This window comes from Entelurus aequoreus, linkage group LG03 (assembly GCF_033978785.1).
Source record: "Entelurus aequoreus isolate RoL-2023_Sb linkage group LG03, RoL_Eaeq_v1.1, whole genome shotgun sequence".
In the NCBI taxonomy this organism is placed as follows: Eukaryota; Metazoa; Chordata; class Actinopteri; order Syngnathiformes; family Syngnathidae; genus Entelurus; species Entelurus aequoreus.
Genome location: NC_084733.1, coordinates 50521871 through 50548389, shown reverse-complemented (window position 1 = coordinate 50548389; position 26519 = coordinate 50521871). Strand labels below are relative to the sequence as shown.

Sequence of the window (26519 nt, the reverse complement as noted above, 5' to 3'; positions counted from 1 at the left end):
TGATAACATAAAAAATATATAATTTGTCAATTGAACTGGTTTAAATGTATTTTCTGTACAATCCTAATATTTTTTTTACCATTTTGTTAAATTAAAATTGCTGTGTGTGCACATTTCCTGATCAGACACTGGGCAGAAATAAAACTGAGATGAGGCTTTGCGAGCCTATACGACCCTCATATTGCGCAATCCTTCATTAACAAGGTTCGATGGCTCGTACCTGTTTGTTTGTCAGCAAGGGAACCAGCTAATATAATGTTAATGTTAACTATTTATTTATGAGAACTTTAGTCATTGTTAGTTTATGTAATAATTATTTACTTAGTCATTTATCTATTTATTCATGTACTTATTGTTTTATTATGTTGTAATGAGAAACTGGAAAAATGTGTATGTATGGATATTCTAAATAAACTAACAAAATAACCATAACTGTACCTTGCAGTTTTTCAAATACAACCATGAAACAACTATATTATTGTATTCATGCTAGCATTTAAAATAGCTAGCAATTAGGACTCTAGTTGCAAACTAGCAATTAGCACTCTAGTTGCCAGCTAGGCATTTGTGCTATAGTTGCCAGTCAGCGATGAGTGCTCTAGTCGCCAGCTAGTGATTTGCGGATTGGTCGCCAGCTAGCGATTAACATTCTAGTTGCCAGCTAGCAATTTAGTGCTGTAGTCGCCAGCTAGCGATTTGCGGACTGGTTGACAGCTAGCAATTGGCGCTCTAATTGCCAGCTAGCAATTAGAGCTCTAGTTGCCAGCTAGCTATTTGCGCATGAGTTGCCAGCTAGCCATCCACGTTCTAGTTGCTAGCTAGTGATTAGCAGGTCAATGGCCAGCTAGCTATTAGCAGTCTAGTTGCCAGCTAGCAATTAGAGCTCTAGTTGCCAGCTGGCAATTTGCGCATTAGTTGGCAGCTAGCAATTCACGTTCTAGTTGCTACCTAGCGATTAGCAGTCCATTTGCCATGTAATATAATGTTGGAACACGAATGTACTTGAATATTTGTTTGTATTAATGCACGCGCTGTGAGTGTGCACGAGACAGCGGTTCGGACAGCCCGAATGTTTGACGAATTCCTTGGGTTGATTAGCATATTTAGTTCAATATAATTAGTAATTGTAAAAAATATAGAACTTTCCTAAAAATACATATGTTCTGTTAAACCGCTAATGGTAAAATAACTTAGCCGGTGGTAACAAAGTATATTTTTATTTTTATTTTATTTAAAAAATTTTAAAAAAGTTACATTTTATGTCCATAGGAAGTTACTTTTCATAACGGATGTCAACCAAAATCAACTTCCGGCTTTCCAAGTCAAGTTGAGTTGTTGAGCAAAGAAACCGTCTATCTTTTTAGACTCGAGATATATGAGTGCGCATGATCCTTAGACTGCCACATTTCTCTTATTAAACGCGTTCAGGATTTAAGCCAGTGAGGGGGTACTGTCAAGTTACAAATACGGAGGTACCTACTTAACAGGAAATGCATGTATCTTCCTTTCATCGTAAAAGAAACAAAAGTTGAACAAACGTATTTTATTTTGAAAGCAAACATAAGTTGGTCTAACTTATTGTATAATGTGTCACGCTTGACGCTTGTGCAACTTCAACGCTGTATTTTACTACGTCGTTTCCTCCCTTCGGTATTGGGAACTGTAGAAGTACTTTAGCCACAAAGTTCTACTCGCTACAGTACGTTTCGAGGTTTATTGTCGCCGTCGAGCCGGATGACATGTCCGACTAACGTTTCAGTGGGAGGCTTTTCGTCAAGAGTTTTCAAGTCCGGCCTGTGCGTGTGTTGTTCCCCATCAGTGCAGCTGGTGGCTAACAAGACGCCAAGCAGAAATGTCACTGACAGAATATGAGAGACATTTCGACTCGCTAAATTCAGATTTGGCCGGCGGCTCCGTGTTGAGCGAGCGAACGGCGTCGGCCACGTTTAATGGCGAAGAGGAGAAGTTGCATTACATTCCCATCCGGATCCTCGGGAGGGGGTCGTTTGGTGAAGCGACGCTGTACAGAAGAACTGAGGTGAGCTCGAAAACTTTAGCAAGTGTTGAATTGTCACTAAAGACAACATGTTGCCAGGCAACCATCACGCTTACTGTCAAAGACCCACGGAGACATCCGCAGGACAAGTAAAGAAACCTCTGTTTTTATACTCTAATGCAGAGGTGTCCAGAGTGCGGCCCGCAGCTGTTTTTTAATTTAATAATTCTAAATAAAAAGGTTTAAGAAACCCTCATTTAGAGCAGTGATTCTCAAGGGCTCCATCTAGTTGTATGCCAAACAAAATATCACTTGATTAAAGTCCAGTGTCTTATTTTCCTATATCCAAGCACAGTGTTACTGTTCAAACTGTGTGTAATGTTACAGTGGCCAAACATCCATCCATCCATCCATCCATTTTCTACCACTTATTCCCTTTGGGGTCGCGGGGGGCGCTGGAGCCTATCTCAGCTACAATCGGGCGGAAGGCGGGGTACACCCTGGACAAGTCGCCATCTCATCGCAGGGCCAACACAGACAGACAGACAGAAAACATTCACACTCACATTCCCACACTAGGGCCAATTTAGTGTTGCCAATCAACCTATCCCCAGGTGCATGTCTTTGGAGGTGGGAGGAAGCCGGAGTACCCGGGGGGAACCCACGCAGGACATGCAAACTCCACACAGAAAGATCCAGAGGCCGGGATTGAACTCACGACTACTCAGGACCTTCGTATTGTGAGGCAGACGCACTAACCCCTCTTCCACCGTGCTGCATTCATGTTTGCATTTAAGATAGCTAGCAATTAGGACTCTAGTTGCATACTAGCGATTAGCACTCTAGTTGCCAGCTAGTGATTTGTGCTATAGTTGCCAGCCAGTGATGAGTGCTCTAGTCGCCAGCTAGTGATTTGCACTCTAGTTGCCAGCTAGCGATTTAGTGCTGTAGTTGCCGACTAGCGATTTGCGGATTGGTTGACAACTAGCAATTGGTGCTCTAATTGCCAGCTAGCACTTAGAGCTCTAGTTTCCAGCTAGCAATTTGAGAATTAGTTGCCAGCTAGAAATTCATGTTCTAGTTGCTAGCTATGGATTAGCGATCTAGTTGACAGCTAGCGATTTGTACATTAGTTGGCAGCTAGTGATTCACGTTCTAGTTGCTACCTAGCGATTAGCGGTCCACTTGCCAGGTAGCGATTAGCAGTTTAGTTGCCAGCTAGTGATTAGCACGGTATTTGTCAGTTAGCTAATAACGGCTAAGTTATTATTTGAATATCTTAGTATTGCACAACAAGGTACTTTCATGACCAGTTTAATATAAAACACATGTTTTTGCAAGAAATATACGTTTGGGGTCCCCGCTCTATCAGTTTGGGGTTCCTTGGCCTAGACAACATTGAAGACTTCTGCTTTAGTTGTACCTAACTTGCATTTTGTTTCGCCAGGACAACTCCCTGGTAGTGTGGAAGGAGGTGGAGCTGAACTCCCTGTCTGAACGTGAACGCAGAGATGTCATGAATGAAATAAGCATCCTCTCTATCCTGGAGCACAACAACATCATTGCCTACTTCAATCACTTCATGGATAAAAACACTTTGCTCATTGAGCTGGAATACTGCAATGGTAAGAGTAGAAGTGTGTATTTGATTTGATATCTGTGTTAGTGTGTGAGAGGGAGGCATAATGACATTGTTGCCCCAGGGGGGAATCTGTATGACAAAATCGTCCAACAGAAAGGGAACCTTTTTAACCAGGAGGTAAGAGCGGAACAAATAATTCATGTGAACTGCAATTTTCTTCTAGATTGCGTTTTATACTCACCCTTGATGTTTCTCTGCAGGTGGTTATTTGGTATCTGTACCAGGTTGCTTCAGCTGTGGCCTACATTCATAAGGCTGGCGTTTTACATAGGTGAGTGAGATCAAATTCCTTGTGTGGTAAACATACTTGGCCAATAAATCTGATTCAGATTTTGATGAGGCTATGTCAGTGATCTCCATATTGTGTCTTCACCATTTCGTATTTTTATAGGGATATCAAAACGCTCAACATTTTCTTGACCAAGACTGACCTCATCAAGCTTGGTGACTATGGCCTGGCAAAGAAACTCTGCTCTGAGTTTTCAATGGCAGAGACGGTACGTGTTTATTTGTGTTAGTACCTGGGGGCATTGGGATTATCTCTGCTGATCAAATAAGTTTTATTTGGAACATGTTGACATTTTAATAAAATCATTTTAGATGTCAACATAGACCATAAATGCTGTCTTTTTGTTTCTTCAATTTTGATTCGAGAAGTTTGATTTCCAATTTCCCCTTAACAAATTGTGCTTTGATCCATTTGTATGCTTAAGAAAGTCCACAAGTTGTGCTTATTTAATTGTATTCTGTTCTAATTACAAAATCTACTGACCTGTCACCCAACTAATATACCATTTTGACTTTATCATTGCTTAAAGGGGTCATATTATGCAAAACTAACGTCTTTTACCCGTTGGCACCGATTTTGACGTGAGCTGTGGCGAACAGCAGCTCTTGTTTATGTGTGTTTTTAACTCACTGAGTTCGTTACTGCTTGTTAAGAAAGGGTCTGAGACAGGATGTATCTCTGACTGTCTCCTTCTCCACTGCCGGGCATTTCAATATTATAACTTTCAGCTGCAGAATGATTGAAAAAGCCACAACAAATACATACGACACAACATAATAATAAAGCCACAACACAACTTTAAACCACAGAAGACGCGGCCGACACAATCAAAGTGATAGCGCTGTAAATTCCACGGCACGATGTAGGAAATTATGAATCGAGGGACAAACTGCATCAACAGGGATGAGCTTTGGCTTTTGCACACCTGGGACGCTGTCCGTCATTGGCGACGCAAGGGCGAAGGACAGATACTATGGCTGGGTTGGAGAACTTAAATCTACAGTTAAAATGTTGGTTACTGTACTTTTTTTGAAAATTGCTTGAATTTTTAAACTGTAAACAGAAAGTGTTTCTTCCTGTTGATTTAACCTAAAGTGTTGGTTGCACTTCATTTAAATAATGCTAATGCATTGGTATTAATTGTTGTTTATTTGCTTGTTTGTATCCATAATTCATTTATACATAACTCCCTTACAAGAGATAACAATAATATAGGAAACTTCACCTGCAGTGTCCAGCATCCACTATTTATTTCAGTCACACTGGTTGCTTTTTGTTTTGCTAAAAAGTTACTGACTTGATTTCAGCCCACTGTATTGTTTCATATAGTATTGTTTTAAAGAAAATGTGTCCCTTAATCGTATCGGCAACAACAAATGTCAAATCGAAATTGTTAAAACGAATCGTTACATCCCTAGTTATTGTTTATTTGGGATTCCTATAAGTCTCGAAAGTTTGAAACCAAACAATGGAAGGGTTGTGGCTATATTAACAAAACACTTTTGTCGCTTTCCAAACGAGCAGTTTGGACATTGAGACGGTCACAGTTGTGACCTGTTTTGCCATTGTTACGTTGGCGGATATCGCCATACATAGTAGCGGTTTACCCGAAGAGCTAGGCTTGGGCCAATAACACATTTGGACGATACAGTATATTGTCCCACAATTATTGTTATAATAATGCAAGTAACTTTTTAAAAGAATATAAACATGATCACTCATTACTGTAAAATTCACCATTGTACTGAAACTGGAAGGTAATAACTTTTAGTTATCCTAAATAAATAAAGAAACAAATGAAATGGACTCGTTCATTAATTTTACTTAGATAGATATTGAACATTTTAAAGTGCATTTTTTCTCTGTTGAAAAAACTAGGTCGGACATTCCCTTTTTTGTTGCCATCATGACATTCTTGCTTTTTCGTCTGTGTTGATAGACTCATATTTTCAATCTGATTTGAAGCTAAAATATTACATCAACGGGACACTGGGCTTTGCAAGGCTGTACGGTGGTACAAATTTACTCGCAAATGCGCCTAAAATAGACCGTGCGACTTGAAGAAAAAAAGCTTGTCGCACACGTAGGGATTTCAACTCTTTCATCGCGTTTTGCTCCTAAAATAAATCCATCCAAATTTGGTCATTCGAGAGTAAAATTCTCTCCCATCTGTATAGCATATTTGAAATAAAGTTAAACCATAACCATTAACAAATGGACAAGTGATTGACGCAGAAGTGTCACTCTGTGTGCGTCTCTCCCTCCTGTGCCATGCCCAGAAGGAAGCAGGGCAGCAGCACCACTACTCTTTGCTCTCACACTCAGTCTTCCAAAGCGGAAGATACAAGATCTTAGTTGAAGGAACTGGTCAGTAGAAGACAAAGTTTTTTTTACCACCTTAAAACCTGACACAAACTGCGCAGCGCGCTAGTAACTACAAGAGCCGTAGGGAATATTGAAAAACAAATCAATGATTGAAGTGACAAACTTGCCATCCAAACAATACCCCGTTTGTTGACAAGAACATACAGCCATGGAAGCACATTCAATCTATTTATTAAGCAGAGGTAACACAAACCAGTGAAAGATTCAGAGATGACAATCTGTCGCTGCTAGCCTGCTAAGCTGACAAAAACAGCTCAAGCTAAATGCCTGTGAGACTCAGACTGAGCGTGGACTCACTGACGCACACGTCACTAGGCAACAAGCACAGTCTTTTAATGGTACACAGACTCACTTACTGCTCTCATATATATACTTTTTATGAAACTTATCTCAACCGCATTATGCCAGATGTTTCCTTTTTATTTTATTTTATTTTTTTAAGTAACACATTAAATACTTTCCTTAGTAATTAGTTAAAATTTTTAAAGAATAACTTTGTTAATAATTCAATTACTTTTTTGATAAAGTAAGGAGTAACTATGATTAATTACTTTGTGAAAGTAATTTTTAGAACACAACCTGTCACACAGTATCATGAAGCAGTTGGCAGGTTGGTGTTCCTGGCTAAAATCTTTGTGTGTATGTCCTATAATAATGTTTACCTGTAATAACACCAATATTAAAGGGCAATTATTTTCATGTTGCTGCTGATGTTTGAACATGTCCTCTTAAACCAGGGCACTTTATTTCACCTTTTGTTCGTTTGTGTTTTTGTTAGCTGAAAATTGAGCATAGTTAAATGTTTTTAAAGAAAATTGGAGATTATATTTGACTTTTCTTCCATTATTTTCAAGTTTTTTTTCTTTTTTCTTATCTTAAACACCTCTCAAGTTGGGATCCTATCATGCAAAATTAATCATTAATCATGATTAAGCCACATACACACGTAACTGTCTGAAATTTTCACTGTATTGGACACAATTATATATATATATATTTAACATTAGTTTTGTTTGTTTATTAACAGCTCTAAATCAAATCAAGCAAAAACATACTACACATTAGTGCTGTCTCAGACTAAAGGTTTTCATAGACAAATCTGATTCATTAGATTTTCCAACCGTCAACAATCAGTCAAATCTACACCTTCGAAGCAAGGCGGTGCGTGGCGGCGCCAGTGCCATTTCCAATTTCCGGTGATCCATCCCACCTGGGCCAACGGTGGGATGGCACGGCGAGGTCTGTGTGTGACAGCAAAGTGGACAGTCGAATCAGAGTCCCTGCTAATCAAATCGTTGAATCTTTGACTTTTGGCAATGACTCTTGCATGTCTTTCAGCAATTCCTCTGAACCAGTCTATAGGTTGGACTTAGGGGTATTTAGAACATCGTTCTAAATTACAAACTCCGTATGGTAGGAATAGTAAAACCCAGAGATACCACACTTTAATCGAACATAATTAAATTGGGCCGTATCTACTTTTCTTACTTGTTGGTACCAGTTTTTGTAAATTTGAGTTCCCCATCAGTCTCGGAAATTTAAAATCAAGGCAAGGTATTTAGATATGTCAATGGATATTTCCATTTAAGGGTTAGTCTATGGGCCAAACTATATTGCTCTGCCCTGCACCCATGTTACCGACAGTTCTAACACAGTTTATGGATGTTTATGTTTATGGATGGGTTCCCACTTCTCTGTGAGCGCTTTGAGTATCTAACAATAGAAAAAGCGCGATATAAATCTAATCCATTATTATTATTATTATTATTATTATTATCTGTGTTTAATTGAGCATTACGGTAGGCCTTATGATGGCGATTGTGTTTATATGTATAAGTGCACATGTGTATATTGTTTGAGTTTCAATAATGGACTGGACTCTCACACTTTTATGTTAGATCCACTAGGGACTGGACTCTCACACTTTTATGTTAGATCCACTATGGACTGGACTCTCACACTTTTATGTTAGATCCACTATGGACTGGACTCTCACAATATTATGCTAGATCCACTCGACGTCCATTGCACCGATCGCCCAGGGGGAGGGGGGGCACCCACATCTGCGGTCCCCTCCAAGGTTTCTCATCGTCATCCCATTGGGTTGAGTTTTTTCTTGCCCTGATGTGGGATCTGAGCCGAGGATGTCGATGTGGCTTGTGCAGCCCTTTGAGACACTCGTGATTTAGAGCTATATAAGTAAACTTTGATTGATTGAATTGTGATATTTAAGACATTTCATATTGCTACCAAATGTTTTCTGTCCAACAACAAATTGTCTGTGCTAAATTAAATTTGAATACATGACTAGTTTTGCCTAGTTAGCCTCCCCGGTTGTGACGGGCCTTCATGCACAAGCATCCTAAAAACCCCCGCTGTTACCATTGCTAATAAAAAAAAATAGTGAATAATTCTAACTTATATATGTCGGTAGACCCGATTTGAAAGCGCTAAAAATTACAAAATGGCTGACGCAGTCAAAGGGGGCTTGGCCTGAAGGAGTACTTCAGCATGTACACTGCCGTTCAAAAGTTTGGGGTCACATTGAAATGTCCTTATTTTTTAAGGAAAAGCACTGTACTTTTCAATGAAGATAACTTTAAACTAGTCTTAACTTTAAAGAAATACACTCTATACATTGCTAATGTGGTAAATGACTATTCTAGCTGCAAATGTCTGGTTTTTGGTGCAATATCTACATAGGTGTATAGAGGCCCATTTCCAGCAACTATCACTCCAGTGTTCTAATGGTACAATGTGTTTGCTCATTGGCTCAGAAGGCTAATTGATGATTAGAAAACCCTTGTGCAATCATGTTCACACATCTGAAAACAGTTTAGCTCGTTACAGAAGCTACAAAACTGACCTTCCTTTGAGCAGATTGAGTTTCTGGAGCATCACATTTGTGGGGTCAATTAAACGCTCAAAATGGCCAGAAAAAGAGAACTTTCATCTGAAACTCGACAGTCTATTCTTGTTCTTAGAAATGAAGGCTATTCCACAAAATTGTTTGGGTGACCCCAAATTTTTGAACGTTAGTGTAAATAAGACAGCCCACAAAACGCCGCACTCTGAAGAGACAGTCAGAAAGCGGCTTGAAGATGGTCTGTAAAACAAAATGTATGCAACATTTTGACCAAAGCACCACCATTACATGTTATGTAGACCACAAAGAAGTGTTTTTGTAAATGTAGAAAAATATATAATATGACCCCTTTAACGCAAGTGTGTCAAATGTTTTTCTACCAAGGCCATTTGGGTGTCTTTAGAAATGGCAGGGAGGATACTGATAGGCCTGGAGTTGGTCACATCTTGACAGTTGCCTGATTAAAAAATTATGTTTTATAAAATATATGTTGTCAACATTATAATCATTGGTGTTGTCACACATGTTATAATCTTGGTTGCAACTAGTTGACGTTGGATTGATACGGTTAGCCTGACTTGCACATGATTCTATTTGACCTGTATATTTTAAATTCATCCAGTGCGTTGGAACTCCATATTACATGTCACCTGAGCTGTGCCAGGGAGCGAAGTACAACTTCAAATCAGACATCTGGGCCATGGGCTGTGTAATTTATGAAGTTTTAACCCTTACAAGAACGTTTGATGCAACGGTAAGATTAATTCCTTGTTTTAATGTGTCATCAAAATCATTAATGGGTATAGTTACACATGTTGTGTGTGTCCTTACAGAATCCTTTGAATCTGTGTGTAAAAATAGTCCAGGGAAATTGGACTAAGGATGTGAACCCTGACGTTTATTCCTCTGAGTTGATCAAGCTGGTCTATGAGTGTCTTGATCAAGTAGGTCATTGTTTGCTTTAGAAATGATGCTTTGATAAGCAGGTGTTTCAGTCAAGTTTCTGTGATAATTTCAGGATCCAACAAAGAGGCCAACGTCAGACCAGATTCTTGACCAGCCAGTCATCTCCTCATGCCGACAGTAAGTTATTAATTTAGAGATGTCTCCATCACGATCATATGATATTCGATATCTGATATTTGCCTTTTTAAAACTATCGGCAGATGAGTTACCAACCCGAGTCGATCCTTAACGCAACTCTGTCCCAATGTTTACAAGGCTAAAGATTGTACTCATGTGAAAGATTCCTTTTAAAAAGGATGCATTCTCAGGGAGACACTATTACATTTACATGTTACATATATACAGGTGGTGCGTGTATGAATTCTAGGAGGGTGCATTACTTGCCAGAACACCGGCTCAAATTTTAGAGCAAGATGCATGTGTCAAACGCGTCGTCGATTCAAAGTGCAAAGCCGCTTCTAACATACTAATCCTCATCGCCATGGCGGACAATAAACTAGATTTCTTTCAAGTATCATTATCATTGCAGGACTAGAGAAAAAGGAATAGCGATTCATGCTACAAACACACACCTAGCAGGACAACACAAGAAGGTAATCGCTAAAACCTCAATGTAAAGTACGGGTGATCAATCCAGGTGTTGATACCATCAATACCTAATCTATCAATCTATAAACGATACTAAAGGGATCAGATCAATATTTTTTTCTTACTGTTATTACAAAATGATTTTTTAAAAACTTAGGGAGTAAGTAAATAAGTCTAGCAAATTCTATATTTAATAAGATAAGCTTTATAAAAAAAATGTAGTGTTTTAATATGTTTAAAATGTCAGAGCAAATGTTAAAAAAAAAACATTAAATTAATTAATTTACTTTGACATTAGATTATAGAACTGAAAATGTTTTACAACAAAGTATAGGATCCTGACTTAAAATCGGATTGGATCCCAGGCCAAAAAATCAGATCGGGATCGAAGGCCAGATATATTGATCGGGACATCCTTTTTAAAATTAATCAGAGTACAGATTAAATTAATCATGATTAAGCCGCATACACAAGTAACTATGTCTGAAATGTTCACTGTATTTATATTTTCACTGTATTGGACACAATTAAATATATTTAACATTAGTTTTGTTTGTTTATTTACAGCTCTAAATCAAATCAAGCAAAAACATACTACACATTAGCGCTGTCTCTGACTAAAGATTTTCATAGTCCAATCTGATTAATTCGATCAGTCAAATCTACACCTTGGAAGCAAGGCAGTGCGTCCCGGCGGCAGTGCCATTTCCGATTTCCGGTGATCCATCCCACCTGGGCCAACGGTGGGATGGCACAGCGAGGTCTGTGTGTGACAGCAAAGTGGACAGTCAAATCAGAGTCCCTGCTAATGAAATTGTTGAATCTTTGACATTTGGCAATGACTCTTGCATGTCTTTCAGCATTTCCTCTGAACCAGTCTATAGACTTAGGGGTATTTAGAACCTTGTTCTAATTTACAAACTCAGGATGGTAGGAATAGTAAAACCCAGAGATACCACACTTTAATCGGACATAATTAAATTGGGCCGTATTCACCATTGCCCTTGTGTGTGCAAAATAAAAGATTGCTTGAATACATTTTAGTATTTATTGTTGCTAACCGACGTCTAGTGTTCTCTTTGTAATGACCTGCTTGTGTTGTTTTAACATTCCGAGTCTCGATTTACGTGAATGCATCTTGCGTTTTTGGGACCCTGTCTTGTCCCTAACAGGATGTTGAGTACCCGAGGTTTCTTTTGAATATAGGGACCACGCTGCTACTCAAACATGAAAGAGGAGGGGTCGTTGCGAGTGTTGAGAGGATGGAGAGCGGTGTGTGCGAGTTGCTGATATGTGGGTTAGGACTGAGCACTGCTGTTGATGTATTAAGAACGGAATAATTGTGAGTATCACACTTTGTGTGACTTTGTCGGGACGCTACATTATGCTCCGTCTGTCGTCATGCCAGAGAGATATTTCCTTAAAAATAAAAAAATAATTAAAAAATCCCGCCATAATGTGTTTTTTTGACATCCTTAGTATAAAAAAATACACCCACAACACATTTCTAACAATGTTCTCTTTTTGGCAGGGAGCTTAAAGAACGAGTTGCTTTGCTGAATTCAGCAATGAAGAAACCAAAGTAGGTTTCTGTTGTCTTCTCCTGTAGAAGCTTTTTCCTCTTCCTGCCTCAATGTGTCCGACTGATGGTTCTTTGTTGTAGGTTTGGTACAGCGACGGAGACCCCTGTTGCTGTAGTAACCACACGCTCGAGGGAGGTGTATTTCTGGGGCGGTGGCAAGTTCACGCCCCAGAAACTGGACACCTTTAAAGGGGGCAGCAGTGCCCAACACGTCTGTGCCGGAGAGTGTCACTTTGCGGTGGTGACGGTAGAGAAAGAGCTCTACACTTGGGCTGTGAGTTCTGGATTAAGTACAGTAGATCCACCCTTTTTCATGTTATAACTACAAATAATCTTCTCAGAATGTTCAAGGCGGAGCTAAAATGGTGGGCCAACTCGGGCATGGGGACCAGGCTTCCTACCGACAGCCCAAAAGGGTAGAAAAGCTGCAGGGCAAAGCCATCAGACAGGTGACGTGTGGCACCGACTTCACTGCCTGTGTCACTGGTGAGTGCACAACCTCCTTACAAAAAAGGGAACATGAGAAATAAACAGCCACTCCTGTTCGTAATGTGTTCTCTTTAATGCAGATGAGGACCAAATGTACATGTTTGGTTCAGACTATTATGGCTGTATTGGTGTGGAGGGCGTAATGGGCATGGAGATCTTGGAGCCAGTGCTTCTGGAGTTTTTTGAGGAGCGGCCCGTCCGTCAAGTTTCTTGTGGAGACAACCACGTTGTGGTGTTGACCCACAGCGGCGAAATCTTCTCATGGGGCTGCGGCGAGTACGGTATGGACTGATGAGGCCATTAGGTAGCTGCCAGCATTTGTTTTTGCAGCTATACATTTTGCCAGCAAAACAAGCTCATAATATACAAAAAATCGCCTTCCTCTAAAAATGAGCATGTTTTTTTTTATCTGTAGGGCGTCTGGGTTTGGAATGTGAGGACGATTTTTCTTCTCCAATGCAAGTAAGACTTTGGTCCCTGCACAATTATTATATACCTGTTTGTGATCACTGTAATTACATCCTTTAAATTAATATATTTTCCGCAGGTGGACCTGCCCAAAGGCGCCGCCATCTCTTCTGTGTCATGCAGCAGTGACGGAACCTTCTATTTGACAGACACTGGCAAAGTCCTGGCTTGTGGAAACAATGAATTCAACAAGCTGGGTCTGAACCAGGAATTTTCAGGTCTCAAAAACCACACTGGAGAGGTATTTGCACTTGTAGAAAGTGAAACTACCGCTGTCAAAACACTCAAAATGAATGTGACCTGAGACACGGCACTTTTTTTTTTTGTATGATAACATTAGGGTTATCAGGGAATCCCATACATCACCACACTGACGTTGGCGAAGCAGCTGTCACGTTTCAAGATTCAGGCCATAGCGCCAGGGAAGTCCCACACCGCTGCTATTGACGGTACTCCAGAAAAAGACAAACACTCACTTGTTATTGGAAATTATTACCAGGTTGTTGAATCGCCTTTCAAACTAACTTTACAGAACGTGGTCGCCTCATCACTTTTGGCTGCAACAAATACGGTCAGCTTGGTGTTAAAGATTTCAAGAAACACCAAGGTGTACAACTCCTGGTTGGTCCTTTTGGGGGGAAGATAGTCACTAAAGTGTCTTGCGGGGATGGCTTCACCATTGCAGCCACTGAGGGTAAGCTAAGCACACATGCTCATCCATTTTGACAGAATTTTGACAAAGAAGGCGTGTGAACAATTCAGATTTATTTTCTTGCAGACAATCAGATCTTTGCATGGGGAAATGCAGGAAATGGACGACTTGGAATGCCCGCTGATAAAGGATTTGGTTCGGAGGTTTGTCCTGCCATGCCAAGGCCAATCTTTGGATCTCTCCACCACGTACCAGATCTTTCTTGTCGTGGCTGGCACACCATCATCATCATGGGTTAGTCACTGTGACCATTCACCTCAATGATAGAGACGTTTTAGTAGCTGTTTGATTTGTTGTCTTCACAGAGAAAGTGCTCAACTCCAAGACCATTCGCTCCAACAGCAGTGGACTCTCAGTTGGTAGTGGTAAATACTTCTTAGCTACTGAAATTATACCTTTTTAATACATTTTTCCTGGCGAGGAGGTTGTCTGTAAGTATGTTTGTGTATAAATATAGGGATGGAACAGGACGGTTCCATATCTAGTGGGTATCTGGAAATAAATCCGGGTTCAGAGACGGAGTGTCTTGACAGAGGCCTTGGTGGTACAGCGGAGGTTGATTCTGAAGCTTGCAACTTGGAGACACCAATGATGTCCATGGCAAATCAGACTGGAGACAGTTCATGTCCTTTATGGCTAAGAAAGGTTATCTTATAATCCAATACCGCATGTTTTGTGTGATCAACAGCTTTTGGTCTTTCCATATTCATGTGGCTTTCAGAATTTAATTTGTTCTTGTTGATTCTATTCCAACAGGAGCTGGAGGACGCGGAGTTCATCCCAATGCCGGAGGGCTCCGAGTGTCCTCCTGATCTCCTCCCATCTTTTTCAGAGAGCACCACTCAACCGTATGAGAACCTGAAGGAGCTAAAGGCTGTGGCAGCGGCCGTCAGCAGTCAACATGACTTATCGGTAATGTCAGTGTTCCTTATTTTCCGCCTGTTTTTTGTTTTTTTGCCTACATTTTGGTTATGGTGAAAAAGTTATTGGACAAGCAGGTAGCCAGTTTCTTTTTCCTGAATGAAGGTGGTCAGTAGGCAGTTGTGATAAAACTGCTTGTCTTTGTGAACCACCCTCTTTACAAGCTTGCAGGGCTTGTATAATTTTCTTTGTATAGACATAAAGCATGAATGTGAATGGACAAACATATGCAGCAAAAAAGTCTCTATCTATCCATCTATCTATCTATCCATCCATCTATCTATATATATATAGAGAGAGAGATAAATAGATATATATATATAGAGATATATATAGATATAGAGATAGATAGATAGATATAGTGACTTTTTTGCTGCATGTTTGTCCATTCACATTCATGCATTATGTCTATACAAAGAAAATTATACATATATATTTCTAAGTTGGCACTTAGAAAGTTTCATTGTACAGATTATTTATATATATACCTGTGTGTGTGTGTGTGTATATATATATATATATACACACACACACACACACAATGACATTTCTAAGTTAAGCACAAGCGATTCTGTGACGCTGGTTGACTTCCAAGTGGTTTTAATTTCCAAAAATGTTTTCCTCCACTAGAAATAATTACAATTGTAGCCGTTGTAAATCCTAACTGTACAGATGTTTTTTTTTTTTTTATATTTTAACAAATGTTGTCAAAGTTAACATGTTAATTCATGCTTTTAATCACAAAACATTGCATTATTCATGTAAAAAACATGGATTAATTGCACAATTTATTTTGACTACACATGCTCGTTTACCATAACCTTGGATGGTTACCTGAAAGGCGAACCAGGTTGCTTTACAGTTGTGATGGGACCAAATGGGCCGAGGCTTCGATGCGTGTTTTGAAGCGTGTATTAAAGCTTGCTTCATTTAGGGGAGGAGCCGGAAATGATGACGCGTGAAGCCTTGTTGCCAGGTTGTACCACGTGACAGTTTAGGGATGCGGTTCAGATTTGCCGGGAGATTAGACAACTCATAAACCGCCCAAGTTCTATTGAAAATGTGAACTTTTGAGACTTGTGGCCAATTCGGTATCTGGATAGAGAATAAAACAATTTTTTAAATGCCACGAGAATCAAAGAAGGACAACAAACTGAATCCAAACAACAAACCTAATATCCATGTAATGACTATTAAATAACCACCTGTTATCAGTTACGTCATCAGAACTTTGGTAGCACAATGATTCGTGCATCCATCTTTTATTCCACAAGACGTGGGTTTCATTCTTGGCAACGTCAGTTCTCAAATGTGTTTATCACTGTAAACAGTACATTAATTGAAGTAACACATTTTGTATTTATTCTTTTTTACCAGCTAGTAAAAAGCAATAGCTGGATGAAGAGATTTTGTCCAACAAAAAAATAATCGCCTAAAACCAAAAATAAAAATGTACTAAATCTCCTCTTTTCTGTATATCACTGTCCAAGTTGCATTATATTGTCATCTTCTTCTTTATGCCATTTCCTCAAGGTGACCGAAAAACATTATACAACCTGCCCTATTATATGATTCTACCATGTCTGCAAAATACAAACACACTATATATATACATACTGTATATAAGACATAAAACATGTTTTATTATGCTTTGTTAATTTACCTAGCAAAACCATTTTCACAAACATTTATTGGGATTCATTGTCATTTCCAAGAGCCATAATAGACGCAACATCTCAACGCATCACACATTATGTGGTGAAGATACAGCTGTTTGTAATTATACATTTGACCAGCAGGTGCAGTCTTGTGCCAAAGCATGTATTGAAGCTTCGAGAAATTCTCGAACCAATTGGCTCAAGTGGTTCAATGCACCACAAGGCTTCATCTGACCATCACTACTTTACAGTCAGTGATCAGGTCAATGCATACATGAATAATAACACATTTCACTTCAGAATAAACTACTATAAATAAAACTGTACATGCATTCAGGTAAAACCTAAAAATCAAATCAAATCAACTATTTATAAAAAATTAATTCCTGTACGACATTCAGACATAAAATGTTGGTGTCTTTTTTAAAGTTAGTTTAAATTATGCATGCAGTTTACTGCGAATATTTGCGATTAATCAAAATGCAAACGTGTGATTGATAAGATTTTCAAATATAATCGTTAGACATCACTAATTTTAACATTCCTAACTTAACCAGTTGACTAGGGTTTTATAAACCTAAAATAAAGTACATTTTTAAAAACACCTGATAAATAGTGTTGTATACAGTTTGCATATTTTTCAATACCGGTGCCAAATTTGTACTTTTTAAACATTGTTAGGAAAACATACATATTTTGTCCTATAACAGTGCCTTTTTAGATTTACAGAATTTTGTAACATGGAAGTTGTAATGAATAGCAACTAAAATACTTCAATAAAACAAACGTGACTCAGTAAAAATATACCAATATGAAATAAAATTCACTTAAAATTATCATTTATCACAGCAAAACCAGCAGCAATCAAGAACAAAGGGGAATGTGCAAGGGCTTTCTGCGGTACTATTAGCACATTTTATAGTACAATCTAAGCAGAAATTGATAATTGACACACAAATGTGGCAATGTTATACTACTGTTCAAATGGTGTTTGCAAGTTATTTCTACATGCAAGAATTGTGTATTACAATAATTAAATTAGCGTAATAACCTGCTTGTGGTATGTTGATGTTTAAAATTCCAATGATGAATACACCTCGCTGTGAGCGTGATTGGTGGATATTCAGAAAATTTCTAAAACTGAGCACTGCTCTTTGTGTGTTAAGATCAGTGTAGGTGCCAGCTAAAGTTATTTGTATTATTTGTGATGTATTTTCTTTGCATGACTGATTGGCTTGTCATAAGTGCATTGTGATTGGTGGGGCAGGTGGGGTGTGGTACATCAGCAGTAGTATTATCTGCTGTTCACTTGGCATTCTAATGTAGGAAGTGAGAGGGGGACAGGGGATGTCCTACTTTGCTAAGTGCATTTAGATCGCATTTACAAAACCCAAAACCAGTAAAGTTGGCACGTTGTGTAATTCGTAAATAAAAACAAAAGAGTACAGAGATTTGCAAATCCTTTTCAACTTATATTTAATTGAATATACTGCAAAAAGTTGTTCAACAGTCTGCGGTCTCCGTTGTCGTATTTTACGCTTCATAATGCTCCACACATTTTCAACCGGAGACAGGTCTGGACTACAGGCAGGCCAGTCTAGTACCCTCACTCTTTTACTATGAAGCCACGCTGTTGTAACACGTGGCTTGGCATTGTCTTGCTGAAATAAGCAGGGGTGTCCTTGATAACGTTGCTTGGATGGCAACATACAGTATGTGCTCTAAAACCTGTATGTACCTTTCAGCATTAATGGTGCCTTCACAGATGTGTAAGTTACCCGTGCCTTGGGCACTAATACACCCCCATACCATCACAGATGCTGGCTTTTGAACTTTGCGCCTACAACCATCCGGATTGTTCTTTTCCTCTTTGTTCCGGACAGTGGTTTTCTGAAGTGTTCCTGAGCCCATGTGGTGATATGCTTTACACAATGATGTCGCTTTTTGATGCAGTACCACCTAAGGGATCCAAGGTCACGGGCATTTAATGTTACGCGCAGTGATTTCACCAGATTCTCTGAACCTTTTGATGATATTACATACCTTAGATGATGAAATCCCTCAATTTCTTGCAATAGCTCGTTGAGAAGTGTTGTTCTGAAACTGTTGGACAATTTGCTCATGCATTTGTTCACAAAGTGGTGACCCTCGCCCCATCCTTGTTTGTGAATGACTGAGCATTTCAAGGAAGCTACTTTTATACCCAATCATGGCACCCACATGTTCCCAATTAGCCTGTCCACCTGTGGGATGTTCCAAATAAGTGTTTCATGAGCATTCCTCAACTTTCTCAGTGTTTTTTGCCACTTGTGCCAGCTTTTTTTAAACATGTTGCAAGCATCAAATTCCAAATGAGCTAATATTTGCAAAAAATAAAAAGTTTACCAGTTTGAACGTTAAGTATCTTGTCTTTGCAGTCTATTTGATTAAATATAGGTTGAAAAGGATTTGCAAATCATTGTATTCTGTTTTTATTTACGATTTACACAACGTGCCAACTTCACTGGTTTTGGGGTTTGTTACTATATATTGATAGACCCATTTAGTCTGGGAAATTATTTTCACTATTGTTTCAAGCAAAGAAATATTTGAAATGCAAAACTTTGACGCGATAATTTTTGGACAAGCCAGCGTGTCTGTCAGGTACAGGTTTTTCCCCATTGAGTCTCTCTGCGACTATATTTGCCTTTTTTGTGGATAGTCGCGTAAGAGTCAGCAATAAATTTAAGGAAGAGCGTCAGACTCTGTGTGTGTCTTTAGGGACGCTTGAGTATTCACAAGCGTTTTTTGCACAAAATAATAACACATCCTGTTCTTTCGTGGCGGTTTTGTGTGTGGTTATTTTCACACAGACTACACGAACTAGTGATGACAATCTAAGCGGACTGGAGGGGGCAGAGCTGTACAAAAAAGAAGCATCGATCACATGTTGCAGTGCAAGTGCAGAGGTCGCACAGGTAAGCCATCAGCCCGCTTTACAGCGTTTGCACAAGATTCCAATGTAACACCAGAATTTGCTTCCTAGCTGCGAATGATGGTCACTCAGCAAGAGGTGAGGATCCAGATGCTGGAGAAGCAGGTAAGATCTGAGACATTTCTCCTGTACGTCAGAGCAAATGTATGTTCTATGCGAGTGAGTTCATGTTTGCGTTTAGGTCAGTGGCCAGCAAATGGAGCACGAGCGGTTGTTGGCGGCATTTAATCAGCTGATGGAAGCAAGATGCGACAGTAATGGCAACCATTGTGCCGGTCATGAGTCTGAGGATGGAGGAGGAAGAGAGAGTGGATTCACACAGCATGGGGAAAGCTCTGCGGAGGGCAGTATTTGAGTCTGTAAGTTGGTGTAGTTCAGGGGTCGGCAACCTTTACCACTCAAAGAGCCATTTTGGCAAGTTTCACAAATTAAAGAAAGTGATGGGAGCCACAAAAAAAATTTACAATTTAAAATGAAAAACACTGCATACAGAGCTTAAATGCTTTGTGCTATATTAACCAGGGGTCTCCGACACACGCACCGGCACGCACTTTAATGTGGACATTTGATGTTAGTGCAGCCCGCGAGTTTTGAATGAATGGCGCTTGATAGCGTCATACTTGCCAATCCTCTCATTTTTCCCCGGGAGACTCCCGAATATCAGAGCGTGATGACACCGCCCTCTACAGTCTGCCCTAACAGTGTACCTGCTTGACCACACGTAAGTGACAGCAAGGCGTACTACCTCAGCAACCACACATCTTACACTGACGGTGCCAATACCCAGAATCCCATGCAGCACTAACTCTTCCGTACTAGTTCAGCAACCACACATCTTACACTGACGGTACCAATACACATCTGACACTGACGGTACCAATACACATCTTACACTGACGGTACCAATACCCAGAATCCCATGCAGCACTAACTCTTCCACTCAACCAACGCAAGGAGGGGGGGGGGGGGGGGGGGGGTTGATGTGTGGGGGGGTTGTGGTAGCGGGGTGTATAATCTAGACCGGAAGAGTTAGGACTGCATGGGATTCTGGGTAATGGTTGTGTTGTGTTTATGTTGTGTTACAGTGCAGATGTTCTCCAGAAATGTGTTTTTCATTCTTTTTTGGTGTGGGTTCACAGTGTGGCGCATATTTGTAACGTAACAATGTTAAAGTTGTTTGATACGGCTACCGTCAGTGTAAGCTGTGTGGCTGATGAGTAAGTATGCTTTGCTGTCTCCTGTGTGTGCGATTAATAACAACATGCAACATGCGGCTGGACTGGCACGCTGTATGTAAATGCTATAGAGGACAATTACTGCAGTGCAATCAGGGTACACCCTTTATCTAGTATTTATAGTCTAAATAGGATTATTTTTTCCCTGGGAGTTATTTATGAGAGACACTGAGATCCATAAGTCTCCTGGGAAAATCGGGGGGTCGGCAAGTATGTAGCTGAGCCGCATCAGAGTGGTCAAAGAGCCGCATGCGGCTCCGGAGCCGCGGGTTGCCGACCCCTGGTGTAGTTGAACTGGCTTGTTAGGGGAGAATTGGCTTGCAGTTGAGGATGCTGCCTCACACAAAACAACCTACAGTATTTATTTACCAGAGCACCAAGTTGCATCATAACGTTTTGTCAAAGCACGCTGGTTGCTTGCCGGTTTTCTACAGACTGAAATGTTGGCTGGTTTCAACATGAGGCGTTACACACAGCCAAACAATCTTAGTGTTATTCCGCAATGTGAATATGAAGTCCTTGTTTTAGTGATGTCATGGCGATGTCATCATGAGGCTCTGTCTTTTATCTTGAATCAGGTCTAACCTTTTTTTTTGAGCGGGCATTTGTGGCCTTCAAACCGAGGTTTGTGTTTGAGCAAGATTACACAATAACAATTTAACCAATGTTTGTAAAACGTTGTGTGCATATACAGAATAGATACCAGATATTGGCAGAGGTCTGCACTCTTTGAGTGCTTCGCTTGAAGTTATATATGAAAATAGCGGTAATTCTTCAATAGTTTCTAGAGTACATAATTTATTTCGTAAACTTGTCAGAGTCTCATTACAGTATATGAATGTGTTGTGAATACGTTCACCTTTTTAATGGTTTAATGGTTTCCGAGCCTAATTCACTGTTCTCATAAATGTGTGATATTTGAAACTTGTAATGCAAATATATGCTTTTAAAATGTGCATGTATTATTTTTATATATTCTTTTGTGAGACTACTGATGACTTGTTTCCCAAAAGGTTTCTCTCATTGCCCTTGTGCGGCATGTTTAAAGGCCTACTGAAATGATTTTTTTTTATTTAAACGGGGATAGCAGATCTATTCTATGTGTCATACTTGATCATTTCGCGATATTGCTATATTTTTGCTGAAAGGATTTAGTATAGAACAACGACGATAAAGATCGCAACTTTTGGTATCTGATAAAAAAAAGGCTTGCCCCTACCGGAAGTAGCGTGACGTAGTCAATTGAACATATACGCAAAGTTCCCTATTGTTTACAATGATGGCCGCATGAAGTGAGAGAGATTCGGACCGAGAAAGCGACAATTTCCCCATTAATTTGAGCGAGGATGAAAGATTTGTGGATGAGTAAAGTGCAAGTGAAGGACTAGTGGGGAGTTGAAGCTATTCAGATAGGGAAGATGCTGTGAGAGCCGGGGGTGACCTGATATTCAGCTGGGAATGACTACAACAGTAAATAAACACAAGACATATATATATACTCTATTAGCCACAACACAACCAGGCTTATATTTAATATGCCACAAATTAATCCTGCATAAAAATACCTACGTGTTTGTTATGCTAGCTCCTAGCTCCTCTGCTAGCTCCTAGCTCCATAGAACACACCAATACAATTCAAACACCTGATCAACACACACAATCACTCAGCCCAAAAGACAGTTCACCTAACCCAATGTTCATAAAGCTTATATATTTTTAAAAAGTTACGTACGTGACGCGCACATACGGTCAAGCTATCAAATGTTTAGCAGCCAAGGCTGCATACTCACGGTACCTGGTATTCAGCTGGGAATGACTAAAACAGTAAATAAACACAAGACATATATTTACTCTATTAGCCACAACACAACCAGGCTTATATTTAATATGACACAAATTAATCCTGCATAAAAACACCTACGTCTTTGTTATGCTAACTCCTAGCTCCTATGCTAGCTCCTAGCTCAATAGAACACGCCAATACAATTCAAACACCTGATCAACACACACAATCACTCAGCCCAAAAGACCGTTCACCTAACCCAAGGTTCATAAAGCTTATATATTTTAAAAAAGTTACGTACATACGCCAAAAAAAAGTTGCGCACATACGGTCAATCGATCAAATGTTTAGAAGCCAAAGCTGCATACTCACGGTAGCACGTCTGCGTCTTTGTCATCCAAATCAAAGTAATCCTGGTAAGAGTCTGTGTTGTCCCAGTTCTCTACAGGCGTCTGTGTATCGAAGTCAAAAGTCCTCCTGGTTAGAGTCTCTGTTATCCGAGTTCTTCCATCTTGACTGCATCTTTCGGGAATGTAAACAAAGACGCGCCGGCTGTGTACTGTTGTTGCTGACTTCGTTCGAAAAATACGTCCGTTTCGCACCGACAACTTTCTTCTTTGCTTGCTCAGCTTCTTTCTCCATAATGCAATGAACATAATTGCAACAGATTCACGAACACAGATGTCCAGAATACTGTGGAATTATGAAATGAAAACAGAGCTTTTTTGTATTGTATTCAATGGGGAAGGCATACCTCTGTTCCCCGGGCTACGTCACGCACATACGTCATCCTCAGAGGCGTTTCGAACCGGAAGTTTAGCGGCAAATTTAAAATGTCACTTTATAAGTTAACCCGGCCGTATTGGCATGTGTTATAATGTTAAGATTTCATCATTGATATATAAACTATCAGACTGCGTGGTCGGTAGTAGTGGGTTTCAGTAGGCCTTTAAGTATGTCGTAGATATGACATACCATGACACTTGAATCGTGTTTTTGTATTGTGTCTTTGGTACTTAATGTTTGTTTTGGGGGGAGGGGTTTCAATCTTTGAAAGCAAACTGTTTATATTGTTTGACTGTTTTTGTGTCTTGTAGCAAATTTACATAATGTCTAAACACATAGATATATTCCGTTTTTTGTTTCATATGAATCGTTACATTTGGGTGAACAGTCAAATGTAAAAGAAAAAGTAATGTTTTAGCATGACACAGTACTTGCAATATAAATATGAAATTTGTGCCGGTATAGGATTTTTTTTTAAACTGTGTGGTTGCATTAAATGAAGAAACCCACTTGTATAATCCCTTGATGCTTGTAAAGCGCATGTAAAATACATCAATACAAACTTTTATTGTGTTAATAATAAAGCTGATAGTCTTGTTTTTCTGCATTTTGCAATTGATAAATGTCGATAAACTGTCTTATTTTCTGCCAATATAAGGAACTGTCACGCCAAATGTCTTCCCCCCTACAAACCCCCCCCCCCCCCCCCCCCCCCCCCCATTTACTTCCGGGGCTACGTCCAATAAAGTCACAAAGTTGCCGGGGGTCCTTAACCGGCACGCGACTGTCCTGTTTCGCGCATGTACAAAAAAAAACAATAATCGATTTCTTCAGATTCCAGCAGCTTTCAAAGACGAAGTATCCTTCCAGCGACGGGCAGTCAAAGCCGAAGTGCTATCGATCGCTGTCAATGACGTAAGAGGAAACATGACCGCTCGTCTTGTGCGGGTATGTTGTCAGGACACCTTACGTCGCGATTTAATGACGTCATCAGTCGTCACAACCGGTAGATTCCGCCAAAACATCTCGAGAAAAACAGACGTTTTCCCTACCACGTCCTGTCAGTTCTAAGATTCAGGTAAATATTAGGTACCAGATACACTGTTTCAATATTAAGCTTTAGCTACATAACGCCAACACTTACATGACATGGATGTTTTTGTACGTGACGAAACAAATGTAAACATCCTAACCTAGCAGGCGGTAATTCCTAAATTCCACAACGTAATGCCATATCTTTGTTTTGCTTTGTCCAGCATGTGCGATGGTGACTTGTTTTCCGTCGATTATGAAGTATTTGGAAAAGTCCAAGGTGTCTTTTTCCGGAAATACACACAGGTAAGTTAGCGTGGCTTTTTTTTAATGTACTGTACTCCTTAGCAGTGGTGGACAAACCGATCATTTCGATACAAAGTGTGGCGTTAGTTTTGGGTTGACTTGAAACCGGTATTAAGCCGATATTATTCCAAAATTGACTTTATTTTGCTCAAGCAATTGTTTGTAGTAAAATGATTATAATTGTACTGTGTAATTTGGTTAATATTGTTATATTGCCTTGTAATGCTGGGTTACGTGTGACGCTGCTGTGACGTCACATCTGGTTGCTGCTGCCTCAGACCAGGGTTTTTTAATCTTTCTGACCTCGGGACCTAACTTTTCCACTACAAAGGGGCCCAAAGCCAACTCAAATATTAGCACTGCATTAGTAATTTAACTCATGATTTTAATCATATTCAATAATTTTATCTAACTTATACTTACAGTTTACAACTTTGACAAATGATGTGAAACTATGTTTTAATCACAAATACTATTTATTTTACACACAAACCTTAGGCATAGGTCAGGCTGATTAAAAAATAAGTACGGACAAAATATACTGCATAAGAAGGCACTACAAAATAACTGACAAAAAATCCATTTACATACAATTATCCATCCATCCATTTTCCACTGAATGAAGCCTAACCCAGCTGCACTCACCTGGACAAGTTGCCACCTCATCGCAGGGCCAACATAGATGGACAGATATTATGTTGTGCTAAAATGAGTAGACTAAATTAATATGTTTCTGAACTAAACTGTCAATTAAATTTTAAGTGCAAATTAAAATACAGCTTCAACACTTTAGTCATAGTTTTTGCACTTAAAAAAATGTTTTATGACTTTAGCTCCAGACTTTTTTTTTATATTGCCATTACTGCCACAGGTTAAGAATCCCTGCTCTTGAACATGTTGGGCAAAAAAGTGTATTCCTAGCAATATGTCATTTGGAAGCAGAGAGAGAATGCCACAAAGATGCACTGTCCTCTTGTGTGGAAATGGTTCCAATTGGGTTTTTGGTAAAAGTTATTTTAGAGTTAAGATAAAATTTGAGTTGCGAGCATCCCCGCTAGTAGTTGGCAGAGCAAATGCCACAGTCAATCCCATAAGATCTGCCCAAAACATTGGGTCATACTCGCGAGCATTAGCTAATAGCTAGAGATTGCCATAACTTTGTTTTTTAACCATGGTAAGGAAGGAAGTGAGTGTGAAGGACAGTGCTAAAAAGGAGTGAATGATTTTCATTGAATTAAAAAAAATTATCATCATAAACATGACACAGCATGTCACCAACTTGGTGAAGCAATTCAAGCGTATCACTTCTAGTTTGCACCATAATGAATCCAAATGAGTCTAATGCCAGCTAATGTTAAAATAATATCTAAACGCCGGACATTTATCCATAAAAATATAGAAACGCTGAGTTTGACGAAAAAGCAGCTGGAAAGAGGTACCGTTGACGTACGCTCTCCAATGTAAATGTTATAGATTATTACTTACTCCATACAACTACTTCAATTTTTAGTAGTACATTATATTGTATTGTTTTTATGCAATGTTTCTCATCTAAAAGTTTTTTTTGAAGGCATGTTAAAATTGTGCTATTGGGGGTGAAAATCACCAATTAAATGTATTTAAATTAATTTCAATGGGAGATGTTGATTGGAGATACATGTACTTTGAGTTAAGAGCTCCGTCACAGAACCAATTAAGCTCCTAAATTGAGTCAGTACTGTATAAGCGAATTGGCAACACAAAAACTAACGTTGATAAACAACTATCACACAGAACCTGTGTGAGCCAATGTGACTTAATAATGCTTAATTTGTCGACCCATCTAGATGTAAAGAAATGAT

General features: G+C 39.4%; 2 protein-coding genes across 4 annotated transcripts in view; both read left to right on the top strand.

The window, feature by feature from the left end:
* The first annotated feature begins 1353 nt into the window (after positions 1-1353).
* Positions 1354-26519, top strand: part of LOC133646562 (serine/threonine-protein kinase Nek9) — a 26067-nt gene continuing 901 nt past the window's right edge. The window contains exons 1-24 of one of the 3 annotated variants that reach the window (XM_062042064.1): positions 1354-1472; positions 3444-3621; positions 3700-3755; positions 3839-3909; positions 4030-4135; positions 9801-9932; positions 10012-10122; positions 10197-10261; positions 12264-12314; positions 12396-12588; positions 12656-12800; positions 12884-13084; positions 13219-13265; positions 13351-13512; positions 13612-13720; positions 13804-13965; positions 14050-14217; positions 14289-14348; positions 14441-14628; positions 14740-14895; positions 19415-19519; positions 19588-19641; positions 19718-19911; positions 21063-23925. In XM_062042064.1, the coding sequence (XP_061898048.1) occupies positions 3513-3621; positions 3700-3755; positions 3839-3909; positions 4030-4135; positions 9801-9932; positions 10012-10122; positions 10197-10261; positions 12264-12314; positions 12396-12588; positions 12656-12800; positions 12884-13084; positions 13219-13265; positions 13351-13512; positions 13612-13720; positions 13804-13965; positions 14050-14217; positions 14289-14348; positions 14441-14628; positions 14740-14895; positions 19415-19519; positions 19588-19641; positions 19718-19891 (2625 nt within the window). In that variant the 5' untranslated portion in view covers positions 1354-1472; positions 3444-3512 and the 3' untranslated portion in view covers positions 19892-19911; positions 21063-23925. The other 2 variants (XM_062042062.1, XM_062042063.1) reach the window with 2 other exon arrangements.
* The window catches only part of acyp1 (acylphosphatase 1, erythrocyte (common) type), a 3462-nt gene continuing 1144 nt past the window's right edge, over positions 24202-26519 (top strand). The window contains exons 1-2 of the mRNA XM_062042067.1: positions 24202-24418; positions 24597-24678. Coding sequence (XP_061898051.1) covers positions 24598-24678 — 81 coding nt within the window. The 5' untranslated portion in view covers positions 24202-24418; position 24597. The remainder of the gene's footprint in view (positions 24419-24596; positions 24679-26519) is intronic.